Source organism: Trichechus manatus, unplaced genomic scaffold (genome assembly GCF_000243295.1).
Source record: "Trichechus manatus latirostris isolate Lorelei unplaced genomic scaffold, TriManLat1.0 scaffold00071, whole genome shotgun sequence".
In the NCBI taxonomy this organism is placed as follows: domain Eukaryota; kingdom Metazoa; phylum Chordata; class Mammalia; order Sirenia; family Trichechidae; genus Trichechus; species Trichechus manatus.
In genome coordinates, this window is record NW_004444007.1 from 2035095 (window position 1) to 2054579 (window position 19485).

Genomic DNA, 19485 nt, shown 5'->3' on the forward strand with positions numbered 1-19485 from the left:
GAGATATAAAAGAGAGAAGCGAGCAGAGACACATGGGAACCTCATACCACCAAGAAAGCAGTGCCAGGAGTACAGCGTGTCCTTTGGACCTGAGGTTCCTGCACAAAGAAGCTCCCAGACCAAAGGAAAACTGATGACACAGACCTTCCTCCAGAGCCAACGGAGAAAGCGTTCCCCTGGAACTGATGCCCTGAATTTGGACTTGTAGCCTACTGGACTGTGAGAGAATAAACTTCTCTTTGTTGAGGCCATCCACTTGTGGTATCTCTATTATAGCAGCGCTAGATGACTAAGACAATATAGAAGACATAAAGTCCAAAATCAACCAACTTGACCTCACAGATATATACAGAACACTCTACCCAACCTCAGCAAAGTATACATTCTTTTCCAATGCACATGGAACATTCTCCAGAATAGACCACATTTTAGGCCACAAAACAACCCTCAATAAAATCCGAAACACTGAAATAATACAAAGCATTCACTCTGATCACAACGCCATAGAAGTAGAAATAAATAACAGGAAGAGCAAGGGAAAAAAATCAAATAGATGGAAACTGAATGACACCTTGCTTAAAAATAATTGGGTAATAGAAGAAATCAAAAAGAAAATTAAAAAATTCCTAGACTCAAATGAGAATGAAAACACATCATATCAAACCTTTGGGACACAGCAAAGGCAATGATCAGAGGTCAATTTATAACAATAAACACATGTATCACAAAAGAAGAATGGGTCAAAATCAAAATGTTAGCTCTACAACTTGAACAAATAGAAAGAGAGCAGCAAAAGAAGCCGACAGCCACCAGAAGAAAGGAACTAATAAAAATTAGAGCAGAAATAAATGACATTGAAAACAGAAAAATAATTGAAAGAATCAATAGGACCAAAAGTTGGTTCTTTGAAAAGATCAACAAAATTGACAAACCACTGGCCAAGCTGACAAACGAAAAAACAGAAGAGGACGCAAATAATCCAAATAAGAAATGAGATGGGGAACATTACAACAGACCCAAACGAAATAAAAAGGATGATAACAGAATGCTATAAAAATTGTACTCCAATAAATCTGAGAACTTAGAGGAAATGGGCAAACTTCTAGAAACACACTACCTACCTAAACTAATACAGGGTGAGATAGAAAATCTGAACAGATCCATAACAAAAGAAGAGATTGAAGAGATAATAAAAAAAAGTCTCAACAACAACAAAAAAAAGCCCTAGCCTGGATAGCTTCACTGGAGAATTCTACCAAACAGTCAGAGAAGAGCTCACACCAGAACTACTCAAACTATTTTAGAATATAGAAAAGGAAGGGATACTTCTGAATTCATTCTATGAAGCTAGCATAACCCTGATACCAAAGCCAGGTGAAGACACCACAAAAAAAGAAAATTACAGACCAACAGCTCTCATGAATATCGATGCAAAAATTCTTGACAAAATCCTATCCAACAGAATTCAGCATCATATCTGGAAAAAAACAAAAACAAAAAAAAACACCACAACCAAGTGGGATTCATACCAGGTATGCAAGGATGGTTCAACATTAGAAAACCAATCAACACAATCCACCACATAAATAAAAGAATCACATGATCCTCTCAATCGATGTAGAAAAGGCATTTGATAAAGTCCAACACCCATTCCTGATAAAAATCCTCAATAAAATAGGAATAAAAAGGGAATTCCTCAACATAATAAAGGGTATCTATAAAAAATCAACAGCTAACATCATTCTCAATGGAGAGAAGCTGAAAGCATCCCCATTGAGAACAGGAACAAGACAAGGATGCCCTTTATCACCACTCCTTTTTAACATTGTGCTAGAAGTCCCAGATAATGCAACAGGGCAAGAAAAAGAAATAAAGTGCATCCAAAGTGGAAAAAGAAGTAAAACTATCCCTATTGACAGATGATATGATCCTACACATAAAGAACCCCAAAGACTCCACAAGAAAACTACCGGAATTAATAGAAAGATTCAGCACAGTAGCAGGATACAAGATCAACATACAAAAATCAATTGGATTCCTATACACCAATAAAGAGAACGTCAAAAAGGAAACCAGGAAAACAATAACATTTATAATTGCATCTAAAAAAATAAGATAGTTACAAATAAATCTAACCAGGGATATAAAAGACCTATAAAAAGAAAACCACCAAACACTATTACAAGAAGCCAAAAGAGACCTACATAAATGGAAAAACATACCATGCTCATGGATAGGAAGACTCAACATTGTGAAACCGTCAATTCTACCCAAAGCAATTTATGAATATAATGCTATCCCTATCCAAATACCAACAGCATTCATTAATGGGATGGAAAAACTAATCACCAGATTTATATGGAAAGGAAAGAGGCCCTGGATAAGCAAAGTATTACTGAAGAAAAAGAACTAAGTATGAGGCCTCACACTACCTGATCTCAGAACTTACTATATAGCAACAGTAGTCAAAACAGCCTGACACTGGTACAAGGATAGACACATTGACCAAAGGAACAGAATCGAGAACCCAGATGTAAATCTGTCCACTTATGGTCAGCTGATCTTTGACTAAAGACCATTAAATGGGGGAAAAGACAGTCTTTTTAACAAACGGTGCTGGCAAAACTGGATGTCCATCCGTAAAAAAATGAAACAGGACCCATACCTCACACCATACACAAAAACTAACTCAAAATGGATCAAGGACCTAAAGTAAAAGCTAAAACGATAGAAATCATGGAAGAAAAAATAGGGACAAAGCTAGGGGCCTTAATACATGGCATAAACACAATACAAACCATATCTAACAATGCACAAACACCAGAAGAAAAAACATAACTGGGAGCTAGTAAAAGTTAAATACTTGTGCTCATCAAAAGACTTCACCAAAACAGTACAAAGAGAACCTACAGACTGGGAAAAAAACTTTGGCTATGACTTATCTGACAAAGGTCTAATCTCTAAAATCTGTAGAATACTTCAACATCTCAATAACAAAAAGACAAAATAATCAAATTAAAAAATGGGAAAGGATATGAACAGACAGTTTACCAAAGAAGACACACGAGGAAAAATGCTCACGATCATTAGCCATTAGAGAAATGCAAATCAAAGCTACAATGAGATATTTCACCCTGACATTACCGGCACTAATCAAAAAAACAGAAAACAATAAATGTTGGAGAGGTTGCCGAGAGACTGGAATTCTTACGCACAGCTGGTGGAAATGTAAAATGTTACAACCACTATGGAAAATGACATTGTGCCTCCTTAAAAAGCTAGAAATACAAATACCATAGGATTTAGCAATCGTGCTCCTAGGAATATATATTAAAGAAATAAGAGCTGTCACACGAACAGACATATGCACAGCCTTGTTCACTGCAGTATTATTCACAATAGCAAAAAGATGGAAACAACCTAAGTGCCCATTAACAGATGGATAAGCAAATTATGGTACATGCACACAATGGAATACTACTCAATGATAAAGAACAATGATGAATTTGAGAAACATCTCACAACATGGGTGAATTTGGAGGGCATTATGCTGAGTGAAATAAGTTACTCACGAAAGGAGAGATACTATACGAAACCACTATTATAAAAACCCAAGAAAAGGTTTACACATAGGAGAAAACAATCTTTGATAGCTCGGAGGGAGGGGAGGGTTGGAGAGGGGAAATCACTAACTAGACAGTAGACAAGTGTTAACTTTTGTGAAGGGTAAGGAAATAGATAATATAGGGGAGATCAGCACAACGTGACCAAGGCAAAGTCCTAGAAGCTTCCTAGACACATCCAAACACCTTGAGGGACTGAGTCACTGGGGCTGAGGGCTGGGGACCATGGTCTCGGAGGATATCTAGGTCAACTGGTTATAACTGTTCATAAAGAAAATGTCCTACATCCACTTTGGTGAGTAGTGTCTGGCATCTTAAAAGCTTGTGAGCAGCCATTTAAGACACATCTATTGGTCCCATCATGTTCGGAGCAAAGGAGAATGAAGAAAATGCGAGACACAAAGAAAATATTAGTCTAAAGGACTAAAGGACCACATGAACCACAGCCTCCATCAGCCTGAGCCCAGAACTAGATGATACCTGGCTACCACCAACAACCACTCTCTGACAAGGATCACAAGATGGTCCCAGACAGAGGGGGAGAAAAATCGAGAAAAATATTAAAATACACAAAAAATGACCAGACTTACTGGTCTGACAGAGACCAGAGGACCCCTGAGACTATGGCCCCCGGACACCCTGCTAACTCAGAACTGAAGCCACTCTGAAGTCCACCTTTCAGGCAAAGATTAGACAGTCCTATAAAACAAACAATAACACACTTTAGGAACATGCTTCTTAGTTCAGTCAAGTATATGTGACCAAATGGGCAATACCTGCCCAAAAGCAAAGATAAGAAGGCAGGAAGGGACAGGAAAACTGAACTAATGGACATGAGAACCCAGGGTGGAAACAGAAAGGGAGAGAGTGCTGACATATTGCAGGGACTGCAACCAATGTCACAAAACAATTTGTGTATAAATTTTTGAATGAAAAACCAAACAAACGAACAAAAACTTTCCTGTGTAATTAAACAGAGTGCATGAAATTATACCTTTCTGTCAGAAAGATGATTCAGGTTGTTTTAATTGCTTTTTGGTTATTATTTATATAAACTTAAATTAAATAGTAGTTATTTTAATTTTAATTTTAATTTTAAATGCCTTCTTCATTCAATAAAAAAGTGAAACTTCCCTTAGGTGGAAGAAAAAAAAAGCGGAGAAAGTAAATAATAAGCTATTTTAGGCAATGTGAATTTATGTTAAGGTGATAATGAAACATCTGATAAAAGATACTAGCATACAAGTAGAAACAGAGAATTCAAGCTCAGCAAAGAGAAAGTGGTGAAGGAGCTGGACACAGATTTCATAATCAAACCAGACTCCTTTCCAGACTTTGAAATTTACAGTGAAGCTAGGGAAGTGGGTGAGGTTCCTGGGAAAATGTGAACAAAAAAAATTTCAAAAGCAGGAGGCAGACATAAAAAGAGACAGCAGAAGAGGCAGGAATCTGCCTCATAAATTAGAGGAGAATCAGGACGTTAAAACTAGGAGCCAAAGGTTTCAAATAGAAGGGGCTGACAAGATACCTTCTCTACTGTGGCAGAGAAGTTGGGCAGCATATGAACAGAAAATGGGCTGCTCATTTGTGATTAAGAGACCAGTGGTAATTAGAGTGAACTGCAACTTGCAGCCTCAAAACGACTTTAAAAATGACTGTCAAGATGTTCCTCAAATCTCACTGCTTAGAGGAATTTTAGAATGTCTGATTTAACACGCTCATTTTAAAGCAAGTTAAACCCAGAATACAAAGCTCTTATGATTCATCTAAGGCAGAGATACAAACTGACAAGTCAAGCACCAAATTCAGCCTATGATTTTGTTTGGCCTACATGGTGTTAAAAAGCAAATGATGCTTTTACCCCACTAATCTCTATGGGCTAACACTTCGCCTGCTTCAAGTATTTCAGTTACTTGCCTGTATATTAGAAGCATTTGAGTATGCAAACTGGCTCAAGGGTAAAGCTGGGGCAAAAACTGAATTCTTATGAATCCCTTCCTCTCTGTCACATTGCCTATCTTATACAACTAATGAACACTCTTAATAAACTTTTACTGATGTATTTTTCTATATAATTTCATTTTACTAAAATCATGTTCCAGACACCATGTTAGACGGTGGATAGCGTGGCAGAGCAAATTAAGTGTGCAAACTCTATATAAACATATAAGATGAAACTGGTAAGTATGAATCAAAATAACCGCCAATAATTTAAACAGGTAATTACCACCAAGTTTCTCCACCTGTTTTATTGTTCACTTGTGCCCATCTAGCTCAGTTTTATCCACCACTACTTCAGAGGATGGTTTGAGACCTCCTAGATGGCACTGAAGACAAAATGACCAGCAAGCTCCAAAAGAAGCAAGCTTCTTAGATAAAACATAACCCAGACTGCTTTACCGTTAGTCAGAGTTCATAAGCTGTGGATTTAGACACTCACTACATGTATTATCTATGTTCGTCATGGCTAAAGATCATTATCTATTAAGAATCTCTAATGAGACTAGTTAAATAGTCATTATACTGAGAACAAAATAATCTTCTAATTATCTAGTTGATAAACTTTATCCCTGACATAAACTCATCTGTATCTACAGTCATAAAATAAAAATACCATAACTTTATATAAATTCAGTATGGGACTTTATTAAATATATGATTTATTTGAACAGCCGATTCAGAAATCTAATAGAAGAATGCTATATGATGAATTAAAGAAAGGTGAATGCAATATGGCTCAATATCAAAATCAAGAGCTTTGAATTTTGCTTAATACTATATTTCTTAAGCACAACTCAATAGTATCAAACAGGTAATTCAAATACTCATGGTATAATTAGGTACTTAACACTAGATTTGAAAAATTAAACACCTGGCCTTGATATACTTCAGTAATATCTAATGTTGCACTAAAAGTCTGAGCATCTTTAATAAAAGATTATCCCCAAATTAACTAATTATTGAAAAGAAACCTAGGCATTTCAGAAATACTATACTACGCTTCTCCATTTCAGTTAAAATAGACTCATTAGACTTGGTACCCAACTTTCCAAAACATTGAAGTGAATTTTAAACTTCAGATAAACAAGCTTGGAATAAATCTCTTTATTAATATTTATAATAAAAACTGTTTTTTTAATGATGCTTTACAATGTATAACACTTTCTGTTCCTAAACTTTCATTTCTCAATCACATCAACAGATGAGTAAAAGGAACATTTTTTTTTTATAGAGAAAACTTAATACATGGAACAAAAGGTTCTACCCCTGAATAAAGCTTTAATTAATGTTCTATATATTAAAAAAAAAAAGTTGCCATTGAGTCAATTCCAACTCATAGCGACCCTATAGGACAGAGTAGAACTGCCCCACAGGGTTTCCAAGGAGCACCTGATGGATTCAAACTGTTGACCTTCTGGTTAGCAGCCGCAGCTCTTAACCACTATGCCTCCAGGGTTTCCAATGTTATATAGAAGGATGCTATTAGTTTACTCCTACAGACAGAAGCTATGTGGCTGTGTCTGTCTTACAGAATTCTTCTAGCCTTGTCATTTGTTTAGCTGCCAGTCTTGGAACTGAGCATTAACTTCAGTGAAAATCAGATTTTGTTTTCAAGTTAAAAAAAAACTGTACTCTAGAATTTAAAATTCTCAACATCTTTATAACCTCTTTCCCTCTTCGCTTTGGCAATTTTCACATAAGCTCTATGTCTAATGATTAGTGAACCTAGTGGGCTAAAATTAAGAGAAGATGCTGAGAAAATCATGAAGACATGTTGAAACACAATTGTTTTGTAGATTTCTTTGTGAAGTGCTCTGAAATTTTATAAAATGGCAAAATTCCCATTGATCTGCAAATATAAAAATTACCATAAAAATATTTTCAACTTAGCTTGTCAGGGTGCAAAAAAAAAAAAATTCATTACAGTGCCTATACAGCAGGTAGCTGCTCATTTTACTTCATCCACGAAGCTTGATAAACTTAAGAAAATTTAAAAATGACTTGAATAGAATTCAATTAACTAAAAGGAAATTGTTTTTCTGCTTTAAACAATGAAAACTGGTAAAACTTTTCAATGTGATTACACAATTGAGTAAAAAATCAAGACGGGCTTTGCATTTTTTCTACAATTGTAGAAGCAGAATAAATTTTCTTCAAAATCTTAGTATCTTCTTCAGCTTCTGCTTCCACCCTCAAACCACATTGTCATTCCACTGCCTCTTTCCTGCATTCCTGTGTGTGTGAATTTATATTTTCATTTTATAAGTGCTAAGAACCCATTTGATCCAGGCTTTCAAAGTGAACCTTCGATTAATACTTGTTTCCTAGGAAAGTGATACAAACATTATAAGTAAAACACACAGTACAAATTACAGCAGTTATAAACCAAAATGTGTTCCAGAAGGCAAGCTCTCTGTCCTCACCTGTAGAAGTATGAACACCCCCTGACTGTGTTGTGAGTGAAATGTTCCTGAGTCTTCTCATTTCCAAAATCCTCCAGAGGGTCTGACCATAGGATATCACACATAGGTCCATAAGCAGGTGGTTCTTTGAATCGGTCTAACTAAGAAAAATAGAAGACAGAGAGCAAAATACTAATCTTGGGAAACTTGGAATTCAGAAAATAGAAGAAACCAGCATTGTGCATTGCCCATCCTTCTCTCCCCAACCACGGTGCAGGATGAACTGCTTCCCACCCCTCTCTCTTCCTATCTGCTCTCCTTCCTTTCTCCCCATTTTTCTACTCTTCATCTCTCTTTAATTTTCTTTCTTTCTTCCTCCTGATGAGCTCATTTATTGTCTGTATTCATTTCACCCTTCATTCTCCTCTTGTCTCTTTATTCCTTTTTCTTATTCCCCCTTTTATCCTTCTCTTTCTCTCCAGATTCTTGTTTTATTCAAGTGTTTTAGTTATTACTGGTTAATGTGACTATATCTCTGTTTCATTTCTGGAGGAGAGCTTCTATTTTATCTTATATTTGGGGAGATTCCTATTACTGATTCCATTAAAGTATGATTTAGAAATTTGGATAGGAAATAACTTACAGTTTTTATGTTTAACAACATAATTTTGGGAACACAGGGTTTTCATTTTAAGAGTAGTCACTTGCTATACCAGAACGACACATAAAGACACATGGTATTTTGGTTGAGACAATGACATTTTGTGTATTGACTCATTGGGGGATACCTAGGTTTCTAATTAAAGTACAAGCCTATCATACAGAGATGGATTACCCAATAAGCATGGTATGCAGGCTTAATTGTGCTCACTTACTATTCTGTAGTGTACAATTTCATCTGGTTTTCACCAAACTCGTGAAATTTACAGATTAGTACACAATTAAGCCCATGCATTCCTTGCTTATCGTAACCAGTGCATACCATGCTTACCGGTTAATCTGCCCTTGCTATTGTAATTTACCTAATGGGTACAAAGAAATAGTAATGATAAGCAGGAAACTAAACCCAACTTTAGCTGGTCATTTTTCATTTCACAGTCCTAAGCTTTACAGTTTTGACTGAAGCCCTCATATGAAATCCATTTTCCAGCCATAAATGCTTAGCAAAGTCATATTTCAATTTAAAATGGTCCATTTAGAAGGTAGGAGCAATATAACAACTGGAAATGACATTTCACCAACAATTTTATAACACTGTCACTATCCTTTAGTTTATCTTGATTTACTCATATTTAAAGGATCTTTGGTAATGTTGGCAGATACAATAAAGCTTCTTGAAAAAAACATAAAGTAGCTATGAAAATCCATTAAGGATTGATATTCTCCATAGTCAATACTTCAGTATTTTTAAAAATCCCATAGAGATGGTGAATGAATCAGGCTGACAAACAATCAAATTCTCTATATTTCCTGGGACATACAGGGTAAGCAAGTAACAGTTTTGCTACAAACCACTTTTTTCTAATATCTAAAAAGAATGAAGTATTATTCCATATTTTTAACACCTAATTAAAAACCTCAATAAGACAAAGCCCTCTATATTTTGACCTTTACATTACGCATAAAACATTGATTGCATACTTATACTTCTAACTTGTTTAAGAAATTTAAATAATTCATGCTTGTGTAATAACACATCCAAGAAAAACAATGTTTGTCCATAAAAATGAAGAATTTCTTTCTGAGGAAGCAAGAACTTATTGTTAGGGGTAGAACAGCAGAGGAGGGCAGACTTTCTGGTTAATGTGAATCCCAAACCAAAGATCCGGCGAGATAGTCATAAAATTCAATGTATTATGGGAAATTTACAAAGTGCACTGTAAAAGTACCATCTACAGTAAAAATAAATTAAAATGTATAATTAAGTAAATAAAGTGTAGTGGAAACTCTAATGGACACATGGCAAAATGCAAACCTAAATATCATTTTATGGCTAAGTCTTAGAGTTTAATGACATAAATGAAAATTGAACATAATATCTGAAACATGCCTGAAAGTAAGTCCTGGGGATAGTGGGAGATTTTTTAAAGACCCCCTTAATTCATTATGAGACGTTTAGTCATTTATTTCAAAAGAGTCCACCAGATTCTAGAAGAATGAATTCGTCATATTCTTGCAGAAAGTGAATGGCTCTACACATGAACTCCATGACTGTACTTCAGTATCATGTCTCTACACTACCATAAATATTGAGCAAATGCCAACGCTCTATCTGTGTGTTGGAGAACAGCAGAAGCAAATGTGTAATGAATGGTGCATTGCGTGCACGCGTGCACACACACACGCAGAGAGCAGGAAACAAAGGTTTATTTTATGCACTTCTTTTCTGTTTGATTTTAAAAATAAACTTATATATTTCCTTTCTAAATGGAAACTAAGTAAAATATTACTGCTATACCTGAAGCCCTGAACCTTCTACTCTTTCACATGGTGTCACTATGAGTCAAAAATTGACTCAATGGCACCCAACATGTTTTATTTTCCTAAATATATTTTTTCTTTAAAAACTGCTGAGCTTCTAAAAGAATATTGAGTTTATAACAGTAAAAACTTATGATGTATAAACACATCCATGATTAAATAAAAAGCATTTCCTCAACACCATGAGTTCCATGAAGAAAAGTACTTAAGAAACACAACAAATGAGAACCATATAAAAATGGTTATTTATTTTGTAGTAGAAGTTAATAAATTTTGGGGTGATTGTTGCATATTCAACAAAATGGCCTAGTAGCCCCTATTCTTTCTATTTTTTGAAGTATAAAACTTTATATATCAATGTTGTTCCACTAATAAAAATGCTATTTTGAGTGAACTTTTAACTAATTCTTCTTTTTAGGATAATCAGTAATTTTCTCATCTTTTATCTATGCCCATGAAACTTAATACAGGCATGAGACTAAAACATACATATCTTTAATGTCCAGCATTTGCTAACAAAACAACCACACTCATTTGTATTTTGACCTATTCCATTTTCTACACCTACTACAATAAGTGTCTATCAAGTTCTTAATATGATGCATTAATGCATTGACAGATATTTGATCTCTTTCTTCATTGAACAAAATGGAAAAAAAAGTATCGTTTACTAATATAATAAGTTAAGGCAACTAATAGAATGAACTTGTAAATGTTGCCCAACATATAGATATCTGAGGTTTCCAAACTCAGGGAAAAGGGGAGGAACAATTAAATGGCAACCACTCAAACAAGTGAGATCGAAAGATTCTTTGTATTCCAAAAACCAACTAAATGATGAGCAAGAGCTAGAATTTGGATTTTTGTTTATCAGTATCCTGATCTTAAGTAAACTTATATTTAAGCAATAAATTCTGTACTCTCATAGTACATCGTTTGTTTGAAGCCAAAGTCTGCTTATAATGCATTAGGCTTAAATAAATAAAAACTAAGTATTATGTGTCTTTAAGACAAAGCTGAGCACAACCATGATTTTCCTAGTTTAAATATAGTACTTTACAAAAATGTGACCTGCTTAGTCTTCCTAAAATTATTGGTGAGAGTAATAAGAAAAGGTTAGAATTATTTCTACGCTTGTCCTGTTCTTTGGGATAAACACAAGGATATTTTCTTAGGTCTTAAAAGCAGGGAAAAGAACAATCTAGAATATAGTATCCAACATTCATAATTTTCACAAAACAACATTTAGCTTAGGCTTCCTAGAAAGAATGCTTGATGTTGAATATACTCTTCTCAAAAAACAAATAATATGTTATAAACATTAATGTGAACAAATTATCATACCTTAAAAAAATTTTAAATATTTTCTCTGTTCCAGGTGATGTTATTTTAAGATAACCTAAGGAAACACTTACATTGCTTTCTCTTCTTTGGGAATTTTGACACAAAGAAAAATATATAGAGTTCTTTTAAATCACTCTTTCTCTCACTTTTTTTCTTACATTGCTGCAATTACCAGTGTTATAAATACAACTGAAGGAAAAAAAGATTATCTCTTCTACTACACAAAACTATCCCATATTGTTACATTTCCTCATGAAAAGACACAATGTACTTCCACATTCAATCCAACTCATTTTTTTGCTGCCTCAAACAATAGTACTGTATTTTTACACAAATGATGTGTAACTTCCAAGTTTGTTTGCCAACCGTACTCTCCCCCTGTAAGGTATTTTCATAAGTGCCAATGTACTATTTTTTTTTTAACATGTTATTGTAAAAAAAAAATTAGCGTAGCTTGCTTACAAAAATATCTCGTGGCGGGGGGGGGAGGTGTGGTTGGCAAACAAGTGTAGAAGGTGCGTGCTATTTGTGTAAAATAAGGTAATAGCTAATGCTAAACTAGGTTAAAAAACGTGTTAGAAAGTCAATTGTTTTCCACTTATCTACTCCAGACAATCAATATAATACCACCATTGCCTTTTTTTAAACTGTTATTTAAAATTTTAAAACTGTAACTAATAGTAGATAACATAAAATAACATGGACACAATTTAAAGGTCAAGTTGTGATATTTCCCATGGGCAAATTTTCTACCTATATATAACCAAGGAAAATGAAAAGACATATATTTTTAGGGATCAAATATTTTATATTTCCAGTGAAATATGTCACATGGCAAGATGAACCCTGAGGTTTTAGAGATGAAAACTCTAGTGAGTACGTCTTCCTTTCTACAGAAAAAAAATAACACAAAGAAGACATTCACAACCACTCCAAATCATTTTAACTCAAAACGGTAAATTTACTGATAAAGGCAAGGTAACTAATGTTATGACTTAATTGACTAATGTTATTAATGTTAATTGATTAATGTTATGGCTTACTTATTACTTAAGCACACAGAATGATTAAACCTGGAAAATAACAGAACTTACTTTTCTGATATCATCTAAAGTGTTAATCTCTGGAGACAGACCACCATGTACGCACAGGAACTGCTGGTTCATCAGGGCAGCCAGAGGAAGGCAGTCAAAGGCATCCATACAGGCATCGTATACACGTTCTGAATACTTTATTTTACCTTTTAAAATATCATTAAGAAAAAAAAAAGCAAATAGTTACTCTCCTGATTTCCCAGCTAGGATTATTTCACTGAAACAGTTTATTTTTAATGTTTTCTTGCCAGGACTGTATGGTCAGCATAAAACTACACACTGTAAAATTCTAAAACATAACTAATTAAGGCTTTTCTGAAAAGTTACAATATGAGCCTTTATAGCTATTGTGTTTTAGTTTTGCTGTGATCTATAATTTACAATTTTTAGTAACTTTATGTATAATGGCGGAGAGAACTTTTCTATATACAACCTTCCTATTTATCGGTAGACATATGACAAAAAAATTACACACAAACAAGTGAATATTGACCAAGAGAAAGATGGCCACGACACTATCTGATTTTCCTGAATGATCTTGTGCAAAAGCAGATGGTAAGAAACAAGGTTTAAAAAGTCACCTCTATCTCACTGCACGTGGGTTTTCCATTATCAACTTATATTTAATATTTTGACAGGGGAGGTCTTTATGCTCCATTTAATACAGGACTAAATGACAGAGAAAATTTAAGTTTCAATGGACAATGAAAAAAAATAATGAGAGAAGGAAAATGGAATTTATATGAAGTACTCCTCATTTCTATCTTTAAAGGAAGCACCTATCTCTAAAGGAACAAGTAATCTTTAATTTTACATAATTGACTACATGCTAGTAAATTTATTGGGTTCAAAAATAGAGGCATAGGGTTGAATCTGTCTTCCATTTGCTTGCCTGGAGTTATCCAAAGGTTAAAGGATAGCATTATTATTCCAAATAGTAGTATTCTGGCCATTAAAAAAATGGTAACTTAATCATCAATTTCTTAGGAAAAATTACATCAAACATTAATTCAAATTTTTAGATCACTTTACTGAAGAGAATTTATAATTCAAAAAAATCCTGAAATCTCTGTCTATGCTCTTAAGGAAATATAGAATGATATAAAATAGTGTCATTTTAAAGTTCTGACTAGGCATAATATAATGCCAAGTGCTCTGAGTATCTATTAAAATGACTAGTAATCCCTTACGGTGTTTAAAGAATAAGTTTGAAGTATACTTACATTCTTGTTTAAATGTGAAATACTCTGTTAGATGTCTACATTCATGATTTCCACGAAGTAAAAACAGTGTTTTGGGGTAAAGGATTTTCAAAGCCCACAAATAGAGCACACACTGAGAAAAAAGCATAAAAATAGTATAAAAATAAATATTTTCCCATTATACTTATACATTCCATTGTTCACATATCATAAAGACATGAACCAAGCAGGTTACTGTCACCAAAAGTCTTCAAAAGGCTAGGCCTTACTAGAGAGGACACTGATGGCCAAACAAAAAACAGTATTTTGGTACAAAGCCAAGGTTTACCTACACCTGAAATACATATACTTATTTAGGATCTATAAACACACCAATGATCATGAAGATGGCACAGGGCCAGGCAAAGTTTCATTCTGTTTACATATGGTCGCCATGATTCTGAGCCTACTCAATGGCAACTAACAACAACTAAGGATCTACACCCCATAAGAAAAGAACGGATTGCATATAGTCCTTAGAAGGAGATCTGTGTGGTCTGGAGGGAGAGGTGGCTGGTTAAAAATAAAATGAAATAAGGAAGAAGCTTGAATGAAAAAATACTAAAAATAAAAACATTGGTATAGGAGTGTGAGAAGACAAATGATTAACAAACAGTAAGATACTATGCTCATTATTTTAATTAATTTTAAAAGTCAGTAATAGAAATGGGAGAATTGGAAAGAAAAGAGAAGACGAAATTTGGGCCAACACTGACAATCTCAAGCTGACTTGGACTATGTCACTACTTTTATGAATTTTCTCTGCTTCGCTAGTTCCCTACTTTCTTCTCCCCATCAACTTGTTTATTTCAATGTTTTTGGTATATAAAGCCTTAAAATTTTTGTTGTATAAATAAATACGATTAAATTGAAGGTGAGGGAACCTCAGTACACATACTGCTAATGGCTCTCAAATTAGCTACTTGGGCATTGCAGTGTGGGTAAGAACGATGGCCAACCGCACATTGACCAGGTTTGGACTTAATGTACATTGACACAGTCTTCCTGGAATGTGCATTAAGATAACTGGACTACTCACATATTAGCATCAATTTCATTATTCTCAACTGGCATTTATTAAGAACCTACTGGGAACAGAAAACCATGCACTGAAAAACAACTGTGGTTTGTATGTTCATGAAATGTATGTTCAAAAAGTGAAGCTGAGCAGATACAGGAATCTCAAAAATATTTAGACAAGTCTGATTCCAGTTACTAAAATGTGAAACCACAAAACACCTAATAATTATATTTTGATAATCAGTTTTCCAACATTTAGTAGATATGATGGATAAAGTCCACAGGGAAAATCTATTGGCAATTACTAGTCTTGGTACTTGTTAAGAATAATCATCTCTGTAAGTTTACATGATAATTTATTAAATGAGTGGAAACTATGTTAGGAGAAAATACTCATTATCAGAAGAAGTGTGGATTATTGTGTTGTCTAAGCAACATATCTTCTCCAACTATGTAATTATGATTGAAGTAAACTAAAATAATGCATTGACATTATATTATATATTATTATAATTAACTTCCTAATTACCATTTTCTGATTATTGGTATTAGCTAAAGTTCATGTGAATAACATGACTCTTTAAAAAGTTAACCAAGTGGCCTCTTCAAGTGATCCTTGAAGCATTCATGATCTGTTGATATGTGTAAATGTCCCTTCTTAGTCCAGTGAATAGTCCAGTAGCTCAATGAGTCTCTGACAGCTGTGTATCAGGTTTTACAGGCGTATTTACATGTTTGAATAAAAACAGTCCGTAGTACTCAAGCTTGTCTCAGATTTCAGAGCAAATACGTATAAACTGTTACTAATGTCAACAAGAATTGTTCCTATTTTAAAATTTATGGAGTTGCACCTTAATCTGGAAGAAACACATATATTTTTCCAAATTGTTAATTTAGGATGTCTAATTTAGACAGGGATGGGTATGTAAACTTTTTCAAAACTTATATTTACGTTTTGAAATTGTTTTATTGGATACACTATATTTTTATTCAAATAACTTGTGCCTTCTACGTTTGTTTGCCAAAATACCTAGCGGGGGGAGGGTGTAGTTGGCAAACAAATGTAGAAGGTGCGCGTTAGTTGTGTAAAAATATGGTATTTTATTTATATGTTGGAAGGATACACATTTAGCTTCACTCTGTTGTTGTTATGTCCTGTTGAGTTGATTCCGATTGATAGTGACCCTATAGGACAGGGCAGAACTGCTCCATAGGGTTTCCGAGGCTGTAATCTTTCTGGGAACAGATTGCCAGGTCTTTTCCACCATGGAGCCACTGACAGGTTTGAACTGCCAGTCTTTTAGTTAGCAGTTGACAACTTAACCATTGAGTGACCAGGGCTCCTTGGCTTCACTACAGCTACTTATAAAAAATGTTTTTACTAAAGTATAACTTATATACATTTGAGTGCACTTATTTTAAAAGTAGAGGTCAATTAATTTTTTTACGTATGTATACCCTCATGAGACCACTACCTAGAACAAGTTAGGGAACATTTCAGTACCCAGAAGGCACCTTTGTGCCCCCTCCCAGTCAATACCCCGTTGGAAATGTAATCACAATTCTGACCTCTTTTAGATTACTTTTGCCTGCAACAATTTATTTAGAAGCAAACTATTATCTCACCAACTAAAATCTCAAATGCAATTCTTTAACCCCATTCATATACTGCCAGAGAAATCACATTTTAAAAACCGTATTTTCCTTTTCACCATCTGTTGAAGATCCTGGTTTAACATTAGTATGTGTCTTTATCGCCTCTAGTCTTAATAACTGCAGCTCTTTCATAACTGAAACCTCAAAGAGTGACATAGAAATGTTCTATGATAAATATTCCTACCATACTTATTTACCTTTAAAATAATTCAATACACATTTAATTCCCCTTGTTACTTAATGGATTTAAAGCACCCAGAATATAGTAAGAATTCTGAAATATTAGCTCCTTTCCTGCAAATAAACAGGAAGGAAAGAAAGAAGGAAGGAGGGAAGGAAGGAAGGGAGAAAGGAAGGAAAGAAATACCTAAGTTTCCCAATTCTTGGCTCAAAATACCTAAAAAATAAGAGTTCTCTTTTTATATTTTATTTCTTTCTTCCCCGGGGCAAGAATAAAATATCTTCCCAAACACTGAATAAAACCACAAATGGAGCCGGTATGGAAGAAGTGGCATGGTAAATGAAAGGACAAGAGTGGATTGGAGAGTGAAGCCCTGCCAGCCTTCACCCTCAGCATCTGGTGGGAGAGAGCTGCCAAACACAACTATCTTGCTGGCAACTACTTGCCACTGAGTTCTAACATTCTGGAAAGCTGAAGGTCTTGAGCAATATTATAACTTGATTTTGTTTTTTAAAGAAAATCCTCTTCAAAAAAAATTATCACAATCAATTATGCAATGAAATAAAAACTACATAATCAGTTATTTTTGTCTATGTGGTATCAGATGACTAATTTGAATAAAATTTTCGTGGAATTAATTGGTTAAGGTGGAAACGGAGCCAAGTTACACTGGGCTTTTTTTTACATGGCGAGACGCAAATTAGCTGTACTAATCACTTTCAACTGGAACTCTATCTTTACTCTTAAAAACTAAATAAATATTTACATTTAAAGTTAGTCTGGGTTATAGATTATGCAAGATTGAGTCTCCTCTATCATTTTTATTAATTTTCTTCTGGACACAATTTCTCCTATTTAATTTATCTATCTTGCCCAATGAAACAGAACTAATGATTTCATTTTTTTCCATTAGTTTAGCTGGATCATTGATAATAAAAGGGCAATAATTTACTTTATAACTTATGCCTTTTAATGATGCATATTCTTGAAAACTTGCACAGGGAAGTAAAGAAGGATATAAAAAAGAAAAGATACAGCTCCAACTCTGTATTAACCAGCCCTCCAACATAACTATTCATGCCATAAAACATTCTGATCAAAACTGCTGTTGCTCAATCATGACACAAGTAAGTGGAGGATGTGTCTTGGTGGGGGGAAGATTCAAAATGCTGAAATGTCAGATGTGGTTCCTCTCAGATATCACTTTCCTGGCCTGACAAGCACACAGTAAAGCAGCAGGGGAATAGCTGTGCAACATAATGATGCCTGCCTACAGAGGACAGGCTGACAATATTTTCCTCATGTCTGCAGCATTCATATGTCACCTAACATGGCTTGCTGTACTGTCTGTTTGTTGTTCTCAGTTAGAAGCATAGAATACTGCCTAGCTTGCTGTGATTCACTCTGGTCTCTTGAGTTTTCAACTAGTAAGCAAAATCACTCTTTAGGACTAAACGTGCTAGAGCCCTGGGTTGAGATCCAGATGTAATCATGTGGGCGGGGCCAGCTCACTGCTACCAGTTGCCGTCAAGTGGATTCCAACTCATAGTGACCCTACCGGACAGAGCAGAACTGCCCCATAGGGTTTCCAAGGAGTGGCTGGTGGATTTGAGCTGCTGATCTCTTAACCAGTTTGGTTAGTAGCCAAGCTCTTAATCACTGTGCCACCAGGGCTCCAGCTCACTGTTAGGGCCCAAGCAATGCAGTACAGAATGGCTAGAAAGCCAGTTTGAGGATGTGAACAGAAGTAAACAGCTGTACCTGCCTCTGTTTGCAAGTTTGAGTTTTTCCTTCTGTTCTCAGAGAGACAATTCAGAAATGGACCTATACGTACACATGCTTGATCAAAGAGGTTAGATGGCATTACGCACTCATAGAAAAGAGGATGGTATTTGGTGTGAGACAATTTACTACTCAAAACGAATTTGCCTCTTTTATCACTACTCAAAAACTTGTTTTATTTGAGCTAACATTGCAGGAAATGATTTCTAATCTTGACAAAAAGAGAATATTAGGGGGGAAAGAGTGTATAAAATGAGCTCTAGGAACTGCCCAGAGCATACTACCTTGTCACCTGTTGCCGTCAAGTCGATCCGAACTTGTGGCGATCCCATGTGCATCAGAGTAGAACTGCGCTCTATAGGGTTTTCAATGGCTGGTTTCTCAGAAGTAGATTGCCAGGCCTTTCTTCTGAGGCATCTCTGGGTGGATTCGAACTGCCAGCCTTTCAGGTAGCAGCCGAACGCATTAACCATTTACACCACCCAGGGACTCCGAGCACATTACCTAGTGCCTATAAACACTGATCAGCATAGACTTATGGAATTCGAATGTATTTTTCAAAGCTAATTTAGTAAAAATTAAACTTAACTGCTCTTCTTTTCCCTAAGGATAGCCAAAGGAGAATACCTGCAGTGGAGCCCTGAATTATTGAGATGAATC

The 19485-nt window shown here is 35.0% G+C and overlaps 1 protein-coding gene across 4 annotated transcripts in view; it reads right to left on the minus strand.

Annotated features, from left to right (window-relative positions):
- PPP3CA (protein phosphatase 3 catalytic subunit alpha) overlaps positions 1-19485 on the minus strand; it is a 363115-nt gene that overhangs the window by 70270 nt on the left and 273360 nt on the right. For all 4 annotated transcript variants that reach the window (XM_023734723.1, XM_023734721.1, XM_023734722.1 and 1 more), the window contains 3 exons: positions 14169-14280; positions 12946-13091; positions 8048-8187 (listed from right to left, as the gene is read on the minus strand). In XM_023734723.1, the coding sequence (XP_023590491.1) occupies positions 8048-8187; positions 12946-13091; positions 14169-14280 (398 nt within the window). The remainder of the gene's footprint in view (positions 1-8047; positions 8188-12945; positions 13092-14168; positions 14281-19485) is intronic.